The sequence below is a fragment of the Bufo gargarizans genome, chromosome 1 (genome assembly GCF_014858855.1).
Source record: "Bufo gargarizans isolate SCDJY-AF-19 chromosome 1, ASM1485885v1, whole genome shotgun sequence".
In the NCBI taxonomy this organism is placed as follows: Eukaryota; Metazoa; Chordata; class Amphibia; order Anura; family Bufonidae; genus Bufo; species Bufo gargarizans.
In genome coordinates, this window is record NC_058080.1 from 181,548,319 (window position 1) to 181,567,195 (window position 18,877).

Consider the following 18,877-nt stretch of genomic DNA (forward strand, 5'->3'; position numbering starts at 1 on the left):
TCACTTTGTGACGCTAACATAATAGAAACCACCCATTTTAGAAACTACGCCCCTCAAGAGTAACACCTGCACCACCAACTTCAGCACAGCCAGGGGGAAACGACAGCAGGCCGTTTTGAAACAGCAGGAGCTGTGGACGGGTATTGACCAACAGACCAATGAGTGGCACGGCCTGGTGGTGTGCGATAACGGGCACAAGCTCGTAGCAGCTCTGGGCCTAGCTGATTTGACGCACATCCCGTGCCTGGCGCATGTGCTGAATTTGGTGGTGCAGACGTTCCTAAAAAATTACCCCAATATGTCAGAGCTGCTGCAGAAAGTGCGGGCCGTCTGTGCGCACTTTCGGCGTTCTCACCCTTCTGCTGCTCGCCTGTCTACACTGCAGCGTAACTTTGGCCTTCCTGCTCACCGCCTCATATGCGACGTACCCACAAGGTGGAACTCCACCTTGCACATGCTGGAGAGACTGTGTGAGCAGCAGCAGGCGATAGTGGAGTTTCTGCTGCAGCACACACGGGTGAGTCACTCTGTGGAACAGCACCACTAATGAGTGGGCCTCCATGCGGGACGTGTGTGTCGTGTTGCGCTGTTTCGAGTACTCCAACTACCAACATGGCCAGTGCTGATGACGCCATCCTCAGCATTAGTTACTATCCCACTTCTATGTCTCCTTGAAAAAACACTTCAGGCGATGATGGAAGAGGATGTGGCACAGGAGGAAGAGGGATCATTTCCACGGTTATCAGACCAGTCATTCACAAGTGGCTCGGAGGGTGGGTTCCTGAAGCAACAGAGGCCAGGAACACAACTGTCCAGCCAGGACACAGTTCTGGAGGATGAGGAGGAGGAACCGTATTCACAGCAGGGTGGCACCCAAAGCAGCTAATGGGCATCACTGGAGCGTGGTTGGGGGAATACAGAGGGCACAGATGATATACCTCCTACAGAGGATAGCTTGTTGTTGCCTCTGGGCAGCCTGGCACACAAGAGCATTTATATGCCATAGTGCCTGCGCAACGACCGTTGAGTTGCCCACATTCTAACCATTGCTGATTACTGGGTGGTCACCCTGTTGGATCCCCGCTACAAGGACAACGTGCCGTTCTTAATTCAGTCACTGGAGCGTGATAAGAAGATGCGCTGCTGATGGCATTCACACCTGACAGCGGGGACTTGGTGGAAGCACAAAGCGAAGGCAGAGGAGGAAGTCGCAAGTCGCCGACGGAGCTGGGGCACCACCAGCACCTCAAAAGGGAGGGTTAGCATGGCTGAAATGTGGAAAAGCTTTGTCAGCATGCCACAACAACCAGCTGATACGGAACGTCTTAGCAGGAGGCAGCATTTCGGCAACATGGTGGTACAATACGTGTGCACACGCCTACACGTACTGACTGATGGGTCTGCCCCATTCAACTTCTGGGTCTCCAAATTAGGAACATGGCCTGGGCTTGCCCTTTACGCCTTGGAGGTGCTGGCCTGCCCTGCGGCCAGTGTATTATTCGAACGTGTGTTTAGCACGGCAGGGGGGGTGATCACAGCCAAGGGCAGCCGCCTGTCCACAGCCAATGTAGACAAGCTCACATTCATTCAAATGAAACAGGCATGGATCCCACAGGACTTGCCCGTACCTTGTGCTGAATAGACAAGTATAATGGCCGCACCCAGGTATTGTTATATTCCAGCGCACTTTCTCTTTGCATTCTCTTTTCCATTTCCCAATCTTTATAAAATAAAAATTAAATAAACCAAAAAACAAACAGTCTTGGCTAACTCCTTCTCCTCCACCGCTGCTTCCACCTACACATCTTCCGCCTCCTCAACCTCCTACTCCACTTTGACCTCCGCCTCCTAACTCAAGATTATAATTTTTCATTTTTTTTCTATTCTATGTGATTTTAAGTCATTTCCCTATCCACATCTGTTTGCAGGGCAATTGTCATGCTCTTACCCCCATTTTGCTTCCCTTTGCAGCCCTCTAGCCCTTACTATTTCTATTTTACAGCCATTTTAGTGCACTAAAGTTCGGGTCCCAATTGACTTCAATGGGGTTCCGGTTCGGGTCCTGAACCCGAACTTTGACCCGAAGTTCGGCCGACCCCGAACATCCAGGGGTCTAATCATCCCTACTCGTGGGCTCTTCTTAAACGGGAGATTTACGGTGAGAGAAGAGTCCACCTCTCTGAACTGTGTCTGGTAGATTTTGAGTGGTTTGTTTATTATTCCCACTTTAACAGAAGAAAAGGCAAATTTATTTTTATTTAATTACACAATAGTTCAGCACACTAATATATAGTTGCCCAATAATTATGCACACAGATATTCCAAAGCCAAAACCTCCCTTTTATTTTCTTTAATATTCAGGTTTGAGGTTTTATGAAAATTTTGGATTGACAGACAGCACTGTATTTGTTCAAAATTAATCCTGAAAAATGCAGCTTGCCTAAAAGCTGTATACACAGTGGACAACTAGTGAAAAAGGCTTTCAACCAAACCATGCAAAATATGTGGACACAGAAAATATTTCTGCTAGTATAAATAAGCTTGTAAGTTTTCTTATCATCTATATAGGAAAATGAATCAAGTATCAGACAAAACCCATCAATGCCAACTTACCAGAAGGTTTTCAGGTTTGATGTCTCTATGAACTATATGAAGGCTGTGAAGATACTTCATAGCACTAGCAAGATTGTATATCATTGCACTGGCATCTCGTTCTGTGTACTTTGTTGAAGATGTGATTGCATCAAATAAGTCTCCACCCTAGTCATGTAGAAAATGGGATTGTAAAACATAATAGTCATTCAGAATATGTGTCCTCACAAGCAGAGACATCTCAGAAGTAGTGACTGGTGGAGTTCTGGGTGCTGGGAACCCCACCTATTGCTAACGGCAAGGGGTGCAATCACTCTGTTAAGTGCTGTATCCCTTTAGCTCCCATCAATCTTCCCTGCGGGCATCCTGCTGCATGCTGAGAGTCAAAGAGAACCTGTCACCACGAAACGTCGTACAAGGCACCATGTTATAGAGCAGGGGAAGCTGAGCAGATTGATAAACCGTTTATGGAAAAAAAAAGTCAATAAAACTTGTAATTTATACTTTTAAATCTCTAACTTCTGACTTCAGTTGTACTCGGAGGCCATTTTATCAGTGGTTGATAGCATTCTCTGTGTAAGTGTGTATACATATATAGCTGTCAGTCACTGATAGCTGTACACAGGGGAGGTGTTATCAGTGATTAATAGCATTCTCCATATAACTGTGTATACATAGATAGCTGTCAGTCACTGATAGCTGTACATGGGGGAGGTGTTATCAGTGATTGATAGCATTCTCTGTGTAAGTGTGTACACATATGGTATACAGGTGAAACTCAAAAAATTTGAATATCGTGCAGTTCATTTATTTCAGTAATGCAACTTAAAAGGTGAAACTAACATATGAGATAGACTCATTACATGCAAAGCGAGATATTGCAAGCCTGTATTTGTTATAATTTGGATGATTATGGCTTACAGCTTATGAAGCCCCAAAGTCACAATCTCAGGTACTCTTTGCTCAGGGGGTATGGATTAATTAGCTGACTAGAGTGTGACACTTTGAGCCTAGAATATTGAACCTTTTCACAATTTTCTAATTTTAAGTTGCATTACTGAAATAAATTTACTTTTGCACGATATTCAAATTCTTTGAGTTTCACCTGTATAGAGGTCAGTAACTGATAATTGTACACAGGGAGGTGTTATCAGTAATTTATAGCATTCTCTGTGTAAGTGTGTATACATATATAGCTGTCAGTTACTGATAGCAGTACAGGAGGGATGTGTTATCAGTGATTGATAGCATTCTCTCTAAGTGTGTATACATATATAGCTGTCGGTCACTGATAATTGTACACTGGGGGGGGGGGGTTGTTATCAATAATGGATAGCATTCTCTGTGTAAGTGTGTATACAAAGATAGTTGTTAGTCACTGATAGTTCTATATGGGGAGGTGTTATCAGTGATTGATAGCATTCTGTGTAAGTGTGTATACATATATAGTAGTCAGTCACTGATAGCTGTACACAGGGGAGGTGTTATCAGTGATTAATAGCATTCTGTGTAAGTACTCGGTCACTGGTAGCTGTACACAGGGGTCATGTGACCATTTGTCATGATGTAAGGGGAGCTGGTCACCGTTGCGGCCAGTGATTGGCTGCAGGCAATGTCAAACTCCATTCTTGCACAGCCCCTTTAAGTTCAGAAATAGCAAAGATTTAAATGTATAAATTACAAGTTTTGTGGAATCTCACTCAATAAACCTATATAATCAATCCACTCAGCTTCTACTGCTCTATAACATGTTGTCTGCAGATTGCACTGAATTTTGTGGTGACAGGTTCTCCGTGAAGATGGGCCAAGGACACTGGGATGTTTGTTTAAATAATAAGAATGATAAGTAACGAAAACCTGATGGACCCATTACATGTCAGATCTGACATTGATCCTGTAAAAATGGACGCCATGAACACAGCCTTGGCTGGTCTTCAAAACGGCTTACTGTTTCCACTAGGTGTACGTTACATTGCTCCAACAAATGATAAATAGTAGCAGCAAACTGATTTTTCTTTGGTGCTCTTTTAAGGACCATGTGTCATGTGAGAGCTTCAATCGTTCTTCACTCATTATAATGTCAGAAGTTAATTGAGCGACATCCTCTGCGTCTGGAGGAAAGAAGGTTTGTACACAAACACAGAAGAGGATTCTTTACGGTAAGAGCAGTGAGACTATGGAACTCTCTGCCTGAGGAGGTGGTGATGGTGAGTTAAAAGCATTCAAGAGGGGCCTGGATGTATTTCTGGAGTGTAATATTATTACAGGCTATAGCTACTAGAGAGGGGTAGCAATATTACTGAATAAAGACAGCTACACTAAATTCGAAGCATAGCATTTTTGTGGGATATTGCCAATAATTAATTTGAAGATAATAGTAAAGGGTGGCCCATGAAAAAGTAGCCTGCCTCCAATATCTCCAAATCAAAGCGCCTAATAGTAAATCTGTCTTAGTTGCCCATAGCAACCAATCAGCTTTTAATTCCTAAAGGGCCCTGAAAAAATTGGAGATATTGGAGGTGGTCTACCCTGTATATGCTTCTTCTCATCAAGCTGTACAACTTGCCATACATATTAGATAAATTTCGGCCAAACCCACCAGTTTTGGTAGGCTCAGCTGACCATCTCGTGTGTATGGAGGCCTCCTGATGCTCTCCAAAAGATAGATTTTGGGGAAGATAAGGATAGAGTATTCAGCCAAAACCTACCTAAAGCTGGAAGGAAGAGTTTTTCCCTTTTTAGTACAATAAAATAACAGAATGTACGAGTATCTGCACATTGCTTGGCCTTGTGATCCTATAATAGCAATTAGAGATGAGGACTCCCCTGCATAACGGAAACAGGACGGATCCGTTATGCAGGCCATAGACTTCTATTACGACGGAATGAATAACAGAACTCCTATAAAGGCATTCCGTCATAGAATTGCGTTATTGTCCGTGGTAACGGAATCCATAATGCAATTCTGCTTTTACCACCAAACGAAGCGTGAACGAATTTCTAAATATGAAATGCACTCATCTCTAATAGCAACCTTTAAGTAACTGTTCCATTTAGTGGTTTTCTTAAGTTACTGGATCTACTTTATCATCCTAATTACAATCATGTAATCTTATTAATGCCTCTGTATAATGCCCACTTATGATTAATGAAATTGGGATAATCCTCTTACCTTGACTAATTCCATCACCAGATACAGCTCTGTTGTAGTGTCCATCTCCTCTATGAGCATTATAATATTGGGGTGTTTCACTTGGCGCAGTATTGACACCTCATTCTCAATCAGATGCTCCTGTAAAGTGGGGAGACATCTTGAATTAGAAGTAATATAACTGATTAAGTTCCGAAAGCTTTAACTGGCATGTTTGGCTTGGCATCGCACACAGATTACACAGGCTTATCTGGGTATATTATAGAAAATCGGCAGCTGACTGAAATATGCTCAGAGCTAAATAGCCAACTAGAAACAACTGAAACATACCATACCCCAGTGTAGTAATTATATAGTATAGTCATGAACAGGACTATATAGGCACAAGAGCTTATACACAATTCATAGGGCCTGGAGGCAAGGAAGTCCCATGGGTTTGGGGGTAAGCTCTCAGGCCAGGCTGACATACAGACAGAAGACATTAGTGGCAAATATTACCAGACTACTGGCCATACATACTGGACACAAAATAGAATGAAAATCTATACAGGTATAACTAAAATATGCATGTCATTTGCTGTTCAAAGGTAACTGGACTGTTTTTGTTAAGATTATTTTTTACAATACCTAAATACCTCCATTGCCCAAACTATGTAAAAGATATGTAAAAAAAATGATGAAACAATGTAAAACTGTGGAATTTGCCATCCTAACAAACAAGAAATTGTGATGAAAGTTTGAGAAACTCTATAGCCCCTTAGCAAAGAAATGCAATCCCCTACCCAAAGCCTAATACTCTCTAATAAAGCGGATATGGGTTGCAGCGGTCATTAAAGACCGTGTAGATACAGCAGTATTAGGGTCCATTCACACGTCCGTGGTGTATTGCGGATCCGCAATACACCCGGCCGGCACCCCCCATAGAACTGCATATTCTAGTCAAGAATAGGACATGTTCTATTTTTCTGCGTAGCCGCGTCCGTGCTCCGGAAATGCGGATGCGGAGAGCAAATTGTGTGCTCTCCACATCAATTGAGAATGAATGGGTCTGCCCCCATTCCAGATATTGCGGAACGGATGCAGACCCATTTGCGGACGTGTGAATGGAACCCGTTATATGATCAGTAACCCAAGGTATGAAGCACAATGTTTCACTTATCAAATCTTACAGCATAGGCTATGGGCAGGTAAAAAGATTCCCATAATAACGTAGACTAGGCTACCTTCTGGCTCTAGTGCGCATCGCGATTCAGAGGTGGGCGGACTTACGCCGTCCCGTCACGTGTGCTCGCAGTGAGGTCAGACGTCGATCAGTCCTCGCAGTGATCGCGCAGACAGAAGGGCGGAAGTCCTTTACCAGCCTTACCAATGAATCATCGCGATGCGCCAAGAATTGGTGCATGTTTATGTGTTTTAAATGATAAGATAATAAACTTTGATATATGAATTGGTAATTGGATACTTCATTTTTTGAGTTGAATAATATATAGAGGAAGTACACCCGTGTACATACCCGCTGTATTGATCTAGTTGGATAATATTAATAAAGTTACAAAGAACATATAACTGCAAACACTAAGACCTGGGTTATTACAGTACCTTTCCGCAGCACTTTGCCTTGTCTATGATTTTTAATGCATATTCTTTGCCTGTAGACCTGTCAAGAAGAGAAACTATATAAGAAATCAGAGAATGGATACCGTATGTGCCTCATACTGACCAATGGTATTTGAATGTCTACCTGTACATAATGAAAGTAAAGTAACAGAAGGAATATGGTAATTCTGTTTTAAATTAGATTTTTGTTACAAAGCTCCCATTAATTATCACTTCTAAATTATTCTGTGTTAGAAGCTGAGTCTGTGTGACTCATACTGTGTTTATATAAGTCGTGGAATGATTTCCATTGGTTTAGGGCTACGACACTTCACAGTGAACATGTCCTATATAAAAGTGTTCCCAGAGACCAGTATAAACCAGATTGTTATATTAACCATTCAGAACCATAGGATCTGTACCTAAATACATCCCACACATTGCAACGGTTTCACACTGGTCCAGCTTGATGGTCCATCATGCACCTACGAATAGACACACACACACAATGCTCTCTGAAGACATTTTGCTCGGTGTGTGAGAAAGGTAAGACAACAGGGTCAGACTGGCCATAGACCTTACAGGAAATAGGCTGACGCTCATGGGGCCGCAGTAATTAACGCTGTGGAGAATCAGGTACCCATGTACCCGGCCAGCAACTGCACATGCCCTCCTGAATTCAACTGCTGTGGCCCGCATCTCACCTAAGCACCCTACTCCATATCTTAATGAGAGACAACTGGAGGAGGAGGAGGGCATGGCAGCTGTTGATGGCCACCATAGAAGGAAAGCTTTTGAGACGATATATTGTGAAGCACTGTGGTATATGGTTCTCATGGGATGGTATTTTGTGCTATGGTATTGCCGATGCCAGCTACTTGTGTTGTCCCTCCTTCTGTCATTTTGGCCCTACCTACAACATAGGTCCACTTTTAGTTTTTTTTCCCCGGTGTCAGACGGCACATGCACACGCCATCTCCTCATACAGCTGATCGGCAGGGGTGCCTGGTGTCAGACTCCCGCCGATCTGATATTGATGACCTATCCCGAGAATAGGTCATCAATATTAAAAGCCTGGACAACCCCTTTAAGTTTCCAGTCTGCCTTGGTAGGACAATGTTAATGAGGTGCAGCACACCATCAAAGGGTTTTGGATTTAGCAGAACAAGCGTGCAAGCAATGTGCCTTGGGTTAGCACGCTATCCATACAACATCCAAGTCTCTTTTTTGGCAAAGAGTTCGACCATTGATTTAGCCCAACTACTACCATGGTTTGGCTGGTGATGCCCCATAAAACGCAACCTCTGAAGTAAGGTGAGCTGTTCTGCTCTTCACGCTTTACAATGTGACTAGTGGCAACTTTTTAACTTAAATTATAATTTAAAATGATTTAGCAAAAACACAATAAAGCACATTTACTATTGCATTTGCACCAAAATTCTGTCTCAAACTGAAACCAAAATCTGGCATGCAGGCGGTGCATCACATTTATTGCCTTTTTTGAGGGGCAAGGCTTAAGATGTGCCAAAATTGCAACATGATTTTGACACAACATTGTGACACAAGGTAAGCCACCTACCAACTATTAAGTATAAACTTAACTAGACAGTCTAAAGGTGCACCAGATTTTCATCCAGCATCAGCCATTGTGAATGCCCATAGTCCCTCAATAGATGTCAACCGAACGCTCATTTGGCTTAAGGGTGTATTAGACACCCCGATCACACAGACGATTGCTGGGAGGATCTCCTCAACAACGTCGCTTTGCCATCGCTCGTCCCCATGCTCTACAGTGGTTTGCCGCTGGCAAATCCTGATCTTTAAGCATGCTGACAGATCTGGATTGCCTGATGAACGAGCGTTTACTTGTTCACCGTGCAATCGGCGGCAGTATTACACTCCCAGATGATCGCTAACGAGCATTACTTCAAACGTTTGTTAGCGATCATCGAACAGAAAATATGCCCTTCTAACATACCGTTTACAGCTCACAATACTTGAATATGTATGGAGGCCTTTAGACAACATTAGTAATTCGGCCCAATGATTTGTCTTTAAAATGTAAAAAAAAACACAGGGTGACAAAGACAATCGTTGTATTCACATACGTTTCAATATACACACCTTTCAACGCATTCTTTCACAACGGCAAAGTTGCCATCTCCAATCACTTTCCCTATTTTATATTTCTCCAGGATTGTGGAAGCATCAAGATACCTATTTCCATTAAGTCCTTGAGAAGAAAAAAAAATGTAAATCGTGAAACAAAATGGACTGCACAGCAAAAGTAACCAGACACTAAATATAAGGCCCCATTCACACAGCATTTCATTGTGGATTCTGTGCAAAAAGCTGGCGGCAACCACGTGTTTGTGTGGCTAGTGATTTAAAGCCACAACCACGCCTAGAAAGGGGATGTCCTTTCTCGACACAGTGTCTGGACAGAGGCCTCTGCAAGCTGCGGTGGGTGTCCATTTGCAGTTTAGATCCATTCAATAGGACTAAACCACAAGCGGGTCCATGGCCTTCAATAATCTGCGTGTACATAAAACGTGTTTCATAACAAGCTTGGTAACGATTTATGGCCACCTTATGGTGTCACTTGTGTGTACACCTGGATTAAAACTCTTTATGAGAAAGTCATACATTACTGTATTAGGCTAGGTTCACATATGGCAGAAGCCTCAGTCGCAAAAAAAGAAGAACGAAATGCCGTTGCATGGTATTTTGTCCAGCAAAATGCCAGTATTCTCACCAGAAGGACCTCATTATAATGAATGGGATCCAATAGGCGTCGCAATGTCTGTCATATGCCAGATCCGGCAGTTTCAGTATTCTGGTATGCTGGAACAGATTACAACAATCAAAGCGCATATGTGGATGTAGCCTTACCGAACTTACCTTCAGGACTATTAGGAGCGTCAGGAAGACCGTTCACATTAGACGTTGATCCAAAATGAGGCGAAATCTGGAAACGTAAGAATTATTTGTTACCAACAACTGCGTGCATTTCTGATAGTGGCATCTGTAATCATATTCAGGCTATGTATCCTCTGTCAGGTGCCCCACCTAAGGAGAAACCCTAAACTCTTTTTTAAGTAAATAACTGTAATGCCAACAATTTCGGAGCATCTTTTCTTAGAATTCTGTGTTGTTACATTCCTCTAGTATTCATCCTTAAAACGTATGACTAAATTAACAACTGGGTGCTATCATTATCTGGTCAATATGGTGTGACCCTACACAATTGCATACCATCAGCCCATACACTTTCAACTACTATCGCCCACATCTCCCCAGACTCGCCCATACACATGCATGCCTGTTCAAGGGAAAGAGAGGAGAAAGCCGCTGCCGACCACCGTGTCCTGGGAGAACATAAAGATCGGGTGTGAAATTCAACAAGCCCGATCGTTCTTTCCCATGTATAGGGACACACCTCATTGACAAGAGGAAAGATAACACAGTTGTCATTTGATTTATACACTTCTAGGAAGAATCAGAGGAACAGCACAACATAGAGTTCCAGATGATCCATTTCATGGGGAATGTACTTACTAACATACACGTAAGGAGGGATGACACATACTTTTTAAAAGAACCACAAAGCACTGGACAAGTAACTGTAATAGTAATATATATATATAATATATATATATATATATATATATATATATATATATATATATTTACACACACACACACATAAAATAGTATATACAAAAAAGATAACTTCTGCATAACAAAGACCTTTAGTGATTCAGAGCAGACACGTAAAAGTTTCTGATATGTGTGATGATTAACTGGACGTGCCTGACCACATGGCTAAAATAAGACATATCCAGACAATTAGTCAGGAATAACCAATGGAAATGAAAAGTTGATAATTTGAGAAAAATGAGAAACATATTCCCAAATCTGCTGAACTAAAGGGGTCGTCCAAAGTTATTTTTCTATTCTTTGTATATATCTAAACAAAGCAGATGAGGTGCTGGCTTATTTAATATCCAAGTCATGTCTCAAGGCTTATTTTAAGGGTCCATTCACACGTCCGGAAGTGTTCTGCGGATCCGCAAAACACGGACACTGGCAATGTGCATTCCGCAATTTGCGGACTGCACATCGCCGGCACTATAATAGAAAATGCCTAATCTTGTCCGCTATTTCGGACAAGAATAGGACATGTTCTATTTTTTGGCGGAAACAGAAGCACGGATGCGGAAGTGCGGATCCGCAAATGCGGACAGCAATATTCCAGCACCATTGAAAATGAATGGGTCTGCACCTGTTCCGCAAAATTGCAGAACAGATGCGGACCCATTTTGCGGACGTGTGAATGGACCCTAAGAGCTGAACATTGACTTATAGGATAGCTGCCTTACATCTGGTGGCATTAGAGGTAGAGCTTGTTAAGAGCTCATTTGCATCCCTTCCCTCCCAGAATTCCAGAGGAGCATGTATGGCCTATAAGTCTCCTCACACTGATTAAGGTGCTCTCTCCCTAAGGAGAGTTAGTTCCCCCCTTACCCGGACAAGGGGGTCTCACCCAGTTAAGCCAGTACTCTCTTCTCTGCACTGATGAGGGGCAATCACCCCGAAACAGCTGTCTGCAGATGAGGTGCTGGCTTATTAAATATCCAAGTCATGTCTCAAGGCTTATTTTAAGAGCTGAACATTGACTTATAGGATAGCTGCCTTACAGCGGGTGGCATTAGAGGCAGAGCTTGTTAAGAGCTCATTTGCATCCCTTCCCTATCTAAACAAAAGTAATGTATTTTCAATTGATTAACTTCTTCTACAGTAGCCCCTTCTCATATTTCCCATGTTCTGTGACATCAGCTTCTTTGCCTGCTCCGATGACATGCTGTGCACCAGCCTAGAGCTGCAGGAGGGAGCAGTCCTGCCCTGTACATGGAACGTCACTGAAGTCTGATCTTTGGGCTGTGCTTGCCAGAGGGACAAGCCATGCCCCCTGTGCACGGGTCCTCACTATTGATGTCTGCAAGCTTAGCTGTCTCCCTATGCTCCATCCACCCTTAGCCGAGAGCTGTCTAGTTCATTCATCCTCAAAGAAGCTAGCTTGCCAGCTGCCAGTGTGTATGGGCCATAGTCATATGCAGGTAATACTGAAAGCAAAAAAATGGGCAGAGCTTGTTGTCGCAAAGTCACGACCCCTGCATGTTAATGGAAGCAGAATGTGGAATGGCTTAGCATTAGATTTTATAACCCGAGCAGAAGGGGAATTCCTCTCACAGTGAAAGCTAACAGGGTGGGTAGGTAATGGAAGAAGCAGCAAGATGTAAATGGCCAGGAGAGCAACAGAAGAAAGAATGTCTGTGTGAGGTCAGTAACTACTGGGAAGAGCTGCAGCAGGAGAAGATGGATCTGTCAGCAAAGAGCAGCAAGACTGTGCAGGGGGAGGGGAAGGCAATCTTAGCTGGCACCCACAAATATTCATGAGGAGAATATCACAGCTCTGCAACTGCATGTAAACAAAGGGGCCAGAGCAGCACTAGGTTTGTGTGGAAATAGCATTTTTCTCACTTATTTAATGTATATATTCCTATTTATCAGGTTTCCACTGTGTCAATTTTTTCGTAAGGCTACTTTCACACTAGCGTTTTTGCTGCATCTGGCAGGGTTCAGCAAAAACGCTTTCCATTACTGATACATCCGTTATAAATGGATCCGGTTGTATTATCTTTAACAGACCCAAGATGGATCCGTCATGAACTCCACTGAAAGTCAATGTGGGACGGATCGGTTTTCTATTGTGTCAGAGAAAATTGATCCATCCCCATTGACTTGAATTGTGGGTCATGACAGATCTATCTTGCTCCGCATCCCAGGATGGAAAGCAAACACAGCATGCTGCAGTTTGGTCTCCGGTATGAGAACGGAACGGAATGCATTTTGGAGCGTTACGTTTTGTCCCTTTTGACAATGAATGGGGACAAAACGGAAGCGTTTTTTTTCTGGTATTGAGACTAGGGATGAGCGAATTTCATATTTTGAAATTCGTTTACGGTTCGTGTTGTGGTATAATGTGAACTGCGTTATGGATTCCATTACCACAGACCATAACGGAATGCATAACTGAATGCCTTTAGATGCATTCCGTTATTAATTCAGTCATAATAAAAAAAGTCTATGGCCTGCATAACGGATCCGTCCCGTTTCCGGACTCCAGCATAGCGTAAACCGGACGAATCCGTTATCACCATTTCCTGCATGCCTATATAAACTGAGCCAATACTGTGGATTAAACTTCTGTTACGGAGTAAACATGTAAAGACAACCCACTAGTATATATTCTGTTTGATGGAATTTTGGAGGCCCGTTGAAGGACGACCTGGCTAATTGCCCCTTTTTGTACAAGCTATAATAAAAGCAAAGTCCCTGTGAGATAATTTTTTAGCATTTTTTATTATTTTTGGGTTGGAATTTTCTGTCAACCATCCAGGGTTTACTAGACCAGCAATATATAATCTAATATTACAAATGCACAATTTGGAACCCCCCCCATTCTTCTATTAGATAAACTCATCTGGACCCTGTATAAATCACAGCCACACGATAGGTTGAACTCTTGCTCTAGATTAAAATAAAGGAAAGATGATAAAAGTTTCCTCCATTGAGACCATATTGTAGGCATGTATGTGACCTTTCCTTACAATGGCTGGGAAGCGAGAGCATTCTGACAAAACATACGATTTCTAGAAGTGCTGACACTGGAAGTATGCTGCCAAATAGCAACAGTGCAGCCATCAAATTATTTATTTGGCTCCCTTCACCAAACTGCAAGAACAGAAAAGCAAATGAACTTGCTATGAGATAAAAGCAGTAAATCTGTTCATTATTTAGGGCCCCGGAAGACATTTCTACTAAGTGAACAATTAGAGACCTTCCTTGGTGAACTTGTCTTTCCAGTTTAGAAAGTGAAGAAATTGACCAATCAAGTATGTCAGTAAATGCATTAGGCCTCATGCACACGACCGTTGTTGTGTTCCGTTCCGCAAAATGGGGTTCCGTGATCCGTTTTTGTTTCCGTGTGTCTTCCTTTATTTTTGGAGGATCACCAGACATGAAGGAAAGTAAAAAAAAATCTAAGACAGGTTTGCCATGCAAATGATAGGAAAAAAACGGATGCGGATGACAATCTTGTGTGCTTCCGTGTTTTTTAGTGGTCCCATTGACTTGAATGGGTCCGTGAACCGTTTTCAGCGAAAATAATAGGACAGGTTATATTTTTTTGACGGACTGGAACCACGGATCACGGACGCAGATGACAAACGGTGCATTAGCAGAGTTTTCAACTGACCCATTAAAAGTCAATGGATCACGAAAAACGGCACAACGGACACGGAATAAAACAACGGTCGTGTGCATGAGGCCTTAGACTGTGAGACTGGGCATCTAGAGGAAGGTGTATAGTTCATGGAGGAATCCACACCAGCACCAGTGTATATAGCTGTGGAGCAAGGATCAGCAACCTCCAGCTGTTTGGAAACTACAACTCCCAGAATCCTCCTTTCACATCTATGGGAGTTACAAGAACAGTGGAGTAAGTGTGCATGATAGGAGTTGTAGTTTCACAGCAGCTGTCGAGCCAAAGCTGATATTAGCACCATTCTGTGTGTTAGGAATGAAATCCCTTGATTATACAGGGCTCATGCACACAAAATGATTGTGTCTGTGTCCATTACGTATTTTTTTTTGCGGTCCGTATGCAGAACCATTTACTTCGATAGGGATGCAAAAAAAACGGAAATGACTCCATGTGCATTCCGTGTCCGTATGTCCGTTCCACAAAAAAAAAAAAAAACATGTCCTATTATTGTCTGCATTATGGACAAGGATAGGACTATTCTATTATTGGCTGCCTGTTCTGTTCCCCACAATGCAGAAAGCACACGGTCGTAATCCGTGTTTTGCAGGCGGCAAAACAACAGCGATCGTGTGTATGAGCCCTGTATGTTTCAGCTTCCTGTTGCTACTATACTATTTACCTGTCATGGTCGTTCTTTCAATGGCTGCTATATCTGTATGTCGCCTTTTTTTGTAACACAGTAAGGCCTTATGCACACGACTGTCCATATTGCAGTCTGGAAACCTTCCTGTGCAATCCACATTCTTCTCACTCTCATTACTAGAAATTACTATTCTTGTCTGCAATATGAACAAGAATAGGAAATGGGTCTATAATTTGCGGAACGGACACACAGATGTGCACAGTACATGGATAATATCCGTGTACTGTCCGTTTTTTTGTGGACCCATAGCAATCAATCAGTCCATGTGCAATCTCCAATAAATGTGTATCGGACACGGACACAAATACGTTTGTGTGCATGAGGCCCAAGGCTGTGTTTACAATTGCGTTGAGCTTTCCGTTCTGATCCACTTTAATTTAAGGATCAGTTGTGGTCAGTTTGTTTCCGTTCAGGACCTTTTCTCCCATCAAAAATAACTGAAGTCTGACGGAACTGACACAACCTGATGCAAATTGCGCACAACTGATGCCATTCAAATGGAAATTCTATTTTCTTTTAAATTCAGAAGAACAGAAAGTTTAACTTAAGTGTAAACACAGCCTAACACAGTTTATAAGGTTGAAAAAAGACAAATGTCCATCAGCTGCAGATGTCATCTTACAGTGTTGAACCAGAAGAAGAAAATAAAAAATTAGGAGAATGCAAATTGACCCATATTAGGGGAACAAATTCTTCCAGAGTCCTCCAAAGAGGATCAACATCTACACAAATCTAGTGTACATAATGTGCAAGGTTATGTTTTTTCAGAATGGCATCCAGGCCCTTCTTAACTTCCATGAATGAACCACCACAACCTCCGCCATTTCTATAGTCTCACTGCTCTGATGACGGCCAGTGTCCTGGTTACAGGTGTAAATCAATCATTAGAAAGATGGCTTCACTGTCCATCATGCCTAATCATGTCATGTAATAGGCATTGCATGGTATTGCCAAGCACATTTGCTCTTTTTCTGTTCTCTGTGACAGTTTTACCTTGGTGGGCAGTGTATTCTAGATTGTAACTGTGCTGGCAGCAGGTAAGGAAAAAAGTGACATGGTAGCAATCAAACATTGCCATTCCTCATTTCACACTGTACTGTACATTATCATTCCAAAAATTATTTTAGGTGAGTATTTCTTGACAACAGGAATATGAAAATGGAAACTCTGCAAGGCTTTGAGAATTAAAAGAGTTTTCCGAGATTTTATTACTGTCCTATCCTCTGGAAAGATCATCAGTATCTGATCAGAGGGGGTCTGAAACCCGTAACCACTGCTGATCAGCTATGTAAGAAGGCACTGGGGCTCCTGTCAGCGCCGCGACCTTCTCTCAGCTCACCAAGCACAGAGCTGTACATTGTAAAGTGGCCTTGCTTGGTCTCGTGCTCAGCTCCATTCACTTCTATGGGGCTGAGCTGCACCTAGGCCACGTGACAGATGGACGTTTCATCAATGGCCTGGGAAAAGTTGGGAGAAGGCCGAGACGCTCAGAGGATGTCAGACCTCTACCGGTCAATAATCTAGTGTTCCTGTAAGTACATTTTCTATCTTACCTTTAGACCTCGGTAACTTCCAGGACTTGTTGGCGATGAACACGATGATTTTGTAGATTTTGGAGTAGACAGCTGGCTGCTTGGTGTCCCATTTACTAAGATATAAAATTACAATGATATTTGTAGTTTAAACCATGTATCTGGTAAGCTATTGTACAGCTATAGTCCAAAACATTAAAGGGGTTGTCCCATGAAAAATATCCTACAGTTTTCAAACCAGCACCTGGATCTAAATACTTTTGTAATTGCATGTAATACAAAATTTAGCATAGCCACTGAGTCATTCAATAAAATGTATCTGTACAGCGCCACCTGCTGTTTTCCTCATCCCTCTGTCCACCTAACTGAGATGGTCACACATGCTCAGTTCCATTCTTCAACTGCCACAGCCATTTCTTCTGTCAAAAGCTATGACAATTACAGGGCACACCCACTGAGAAAGAATACGACCCTTGAGCTGCCAACTTTAAAAAAATCTGGCAAAACAATTGGAGTAATGAATGGAGCTCTCTGGATCCATGTGAGGTATAGGGCTGGTTCTAGCTTTGTTAGAAACAAATCATGTACTACAGTATATTATGATTTTCATTTTTTACATTAATCCTGGGATAACCCCTTTATAATGGTACGTCCACATGGGACGGATATGCTTCGGATTTGCTGGCGTGGATTAGCGTGCGTATTACAGTACCAGCCCAGTGGATGAGAGTTTACCAACTCATCTATACCCTGCTGTAAATATCAGAGCAGAAATAACTATGCTGCAGATCTTTAACCCACATCATCTTCATTTATGCCATAGATTTCACCCTTTGCAATGCACATGGTGAAATCCCCAGCAAATCTGCAGCAACATGTGTGACAAATCCACCTGTAACTAAAGAGGATTTATCCATCACAAGTTGTGTCCTGTGTGGATGTACCTTTCACACAAAAATCGCTGTATATTCCTGCGTAACATCAGGACTGAATAATTAGGGAAACATGCAGTCTGATACATTTAAAGACCAGGCATGGGATATAGGACCATTATCTGCCCTTTTGCCTTGTAAGTTTTTATTATTATTATACTTTAAGTCAGTCTTTCTATGTTTTTTTTTTTAACATGACTGTAACGTCTCCCTCTTAAACCCCTTCACCATAGGCCTCAGCTTCAGTGGCGGACCCTCACAACTTTGCCCGTCTCCACACGTACAGGGAACCGGTCATCGGTCCAGGGCGCTGTAGATGCTGTAGTAGCGCTAAACTAGTTTATGCAATCTGCTGCTGGCTCCTGCTGATACATATGGTGGTGATAGAAGCTGGCAGGCCCTGCTCTTCTTCTGACTCCACGTCAGGACTTCATGTCCTGTGTAACTGTCTCAGTTCTGCACGGGGATGACATGTAGCCCCCTTTTTGCTGCTCTGTGGCTGAATGTGTATCCAGAAGGAGTATAGGTGAAATGTCATACTGTGCCTCCTCATGAAATGTTTTGAAGGCCATTTATTTGGTGTAGTTGTGCCCACGATTTTGACATTAGGGAAAAGTGGGTGACCTAGGAACTTACAAGGGTCTCTCTAAGCGCTAGGTTCTCATTAATCCATAGCAGGCACACCAACTCCAGTTTTAAAGAGGTTGTCTCACTTCCGTAATGGCATTTATCATGTAGAGAAAGTTGATACAAGGCACTTACTAATGTGTTGTGATTGTCCATATTGCTTCCTTTGCTGGCTTCAATAATTTTTCCATCATTATACACTGCTTGCTTGTACCCAGGGGGTTATGACCACCCTGCAATCAAGCAGCAGTGGTCATGCTTGCATACAATAGGAAAAAGTACTGTCCTCTCTGATGGCTGGGAGCACGCATAGGGATGCATGCACAGCAGATCCCATCCCGACCACCTCATATCTGCACTAAAATGGTGGTCGTAAACCCTGGATACAAGCAGAATATAATGTGATGGAAAAAT

The 18,877-nt window shown here is 42.6% G+C and overlaps 1 protein-coding gene across 5 annotated transcripts in view; it reads right to left on the minus strand.

The window, feature by feature from the left end:
* The window catches only part of DCLK2 (doublecortin like kinase 2), a 112,440-nt gene that overhangs the window by 24,678 nt on the left and 68,885 nt on the right, over positions 1–18,877 (minus strand). For all 5 annotated transcript variants that reach the window (XR_006390770.1, XM_044300364.1, XM_044300363.1 and 2 more), the window contains 6 exons: positions 16,926–17,020; positions 10,241–10,307; positions 9,464–9,572; positions 7,343–7,400; positions 5,765–5,884; positions 2,614–2,760 (listed from right to left, as the gene is read on the minus strand). Coding sequence is in view for 4 of the 5 variants with exons in the window: in XM_044300364.1 (XP_044156299.1) it covers positions 2,614–2,760; positions 5,765–5,884; positions 7,343–7,400; positions 9,464–9,572; positions 10,241–10,307; positions 16,926–17,020 (596 nt within the window). In the remaining variant the exon portion in view is untranslated. The remainder of the gene's footprint in view (positions 1–2,613; positions 2,761–5,764; positions 5,885–7,342; positions 7,401–9,463; positions 9,573–10,240; positions 10,308–16,925; positions 17,021–18,877) is intronic.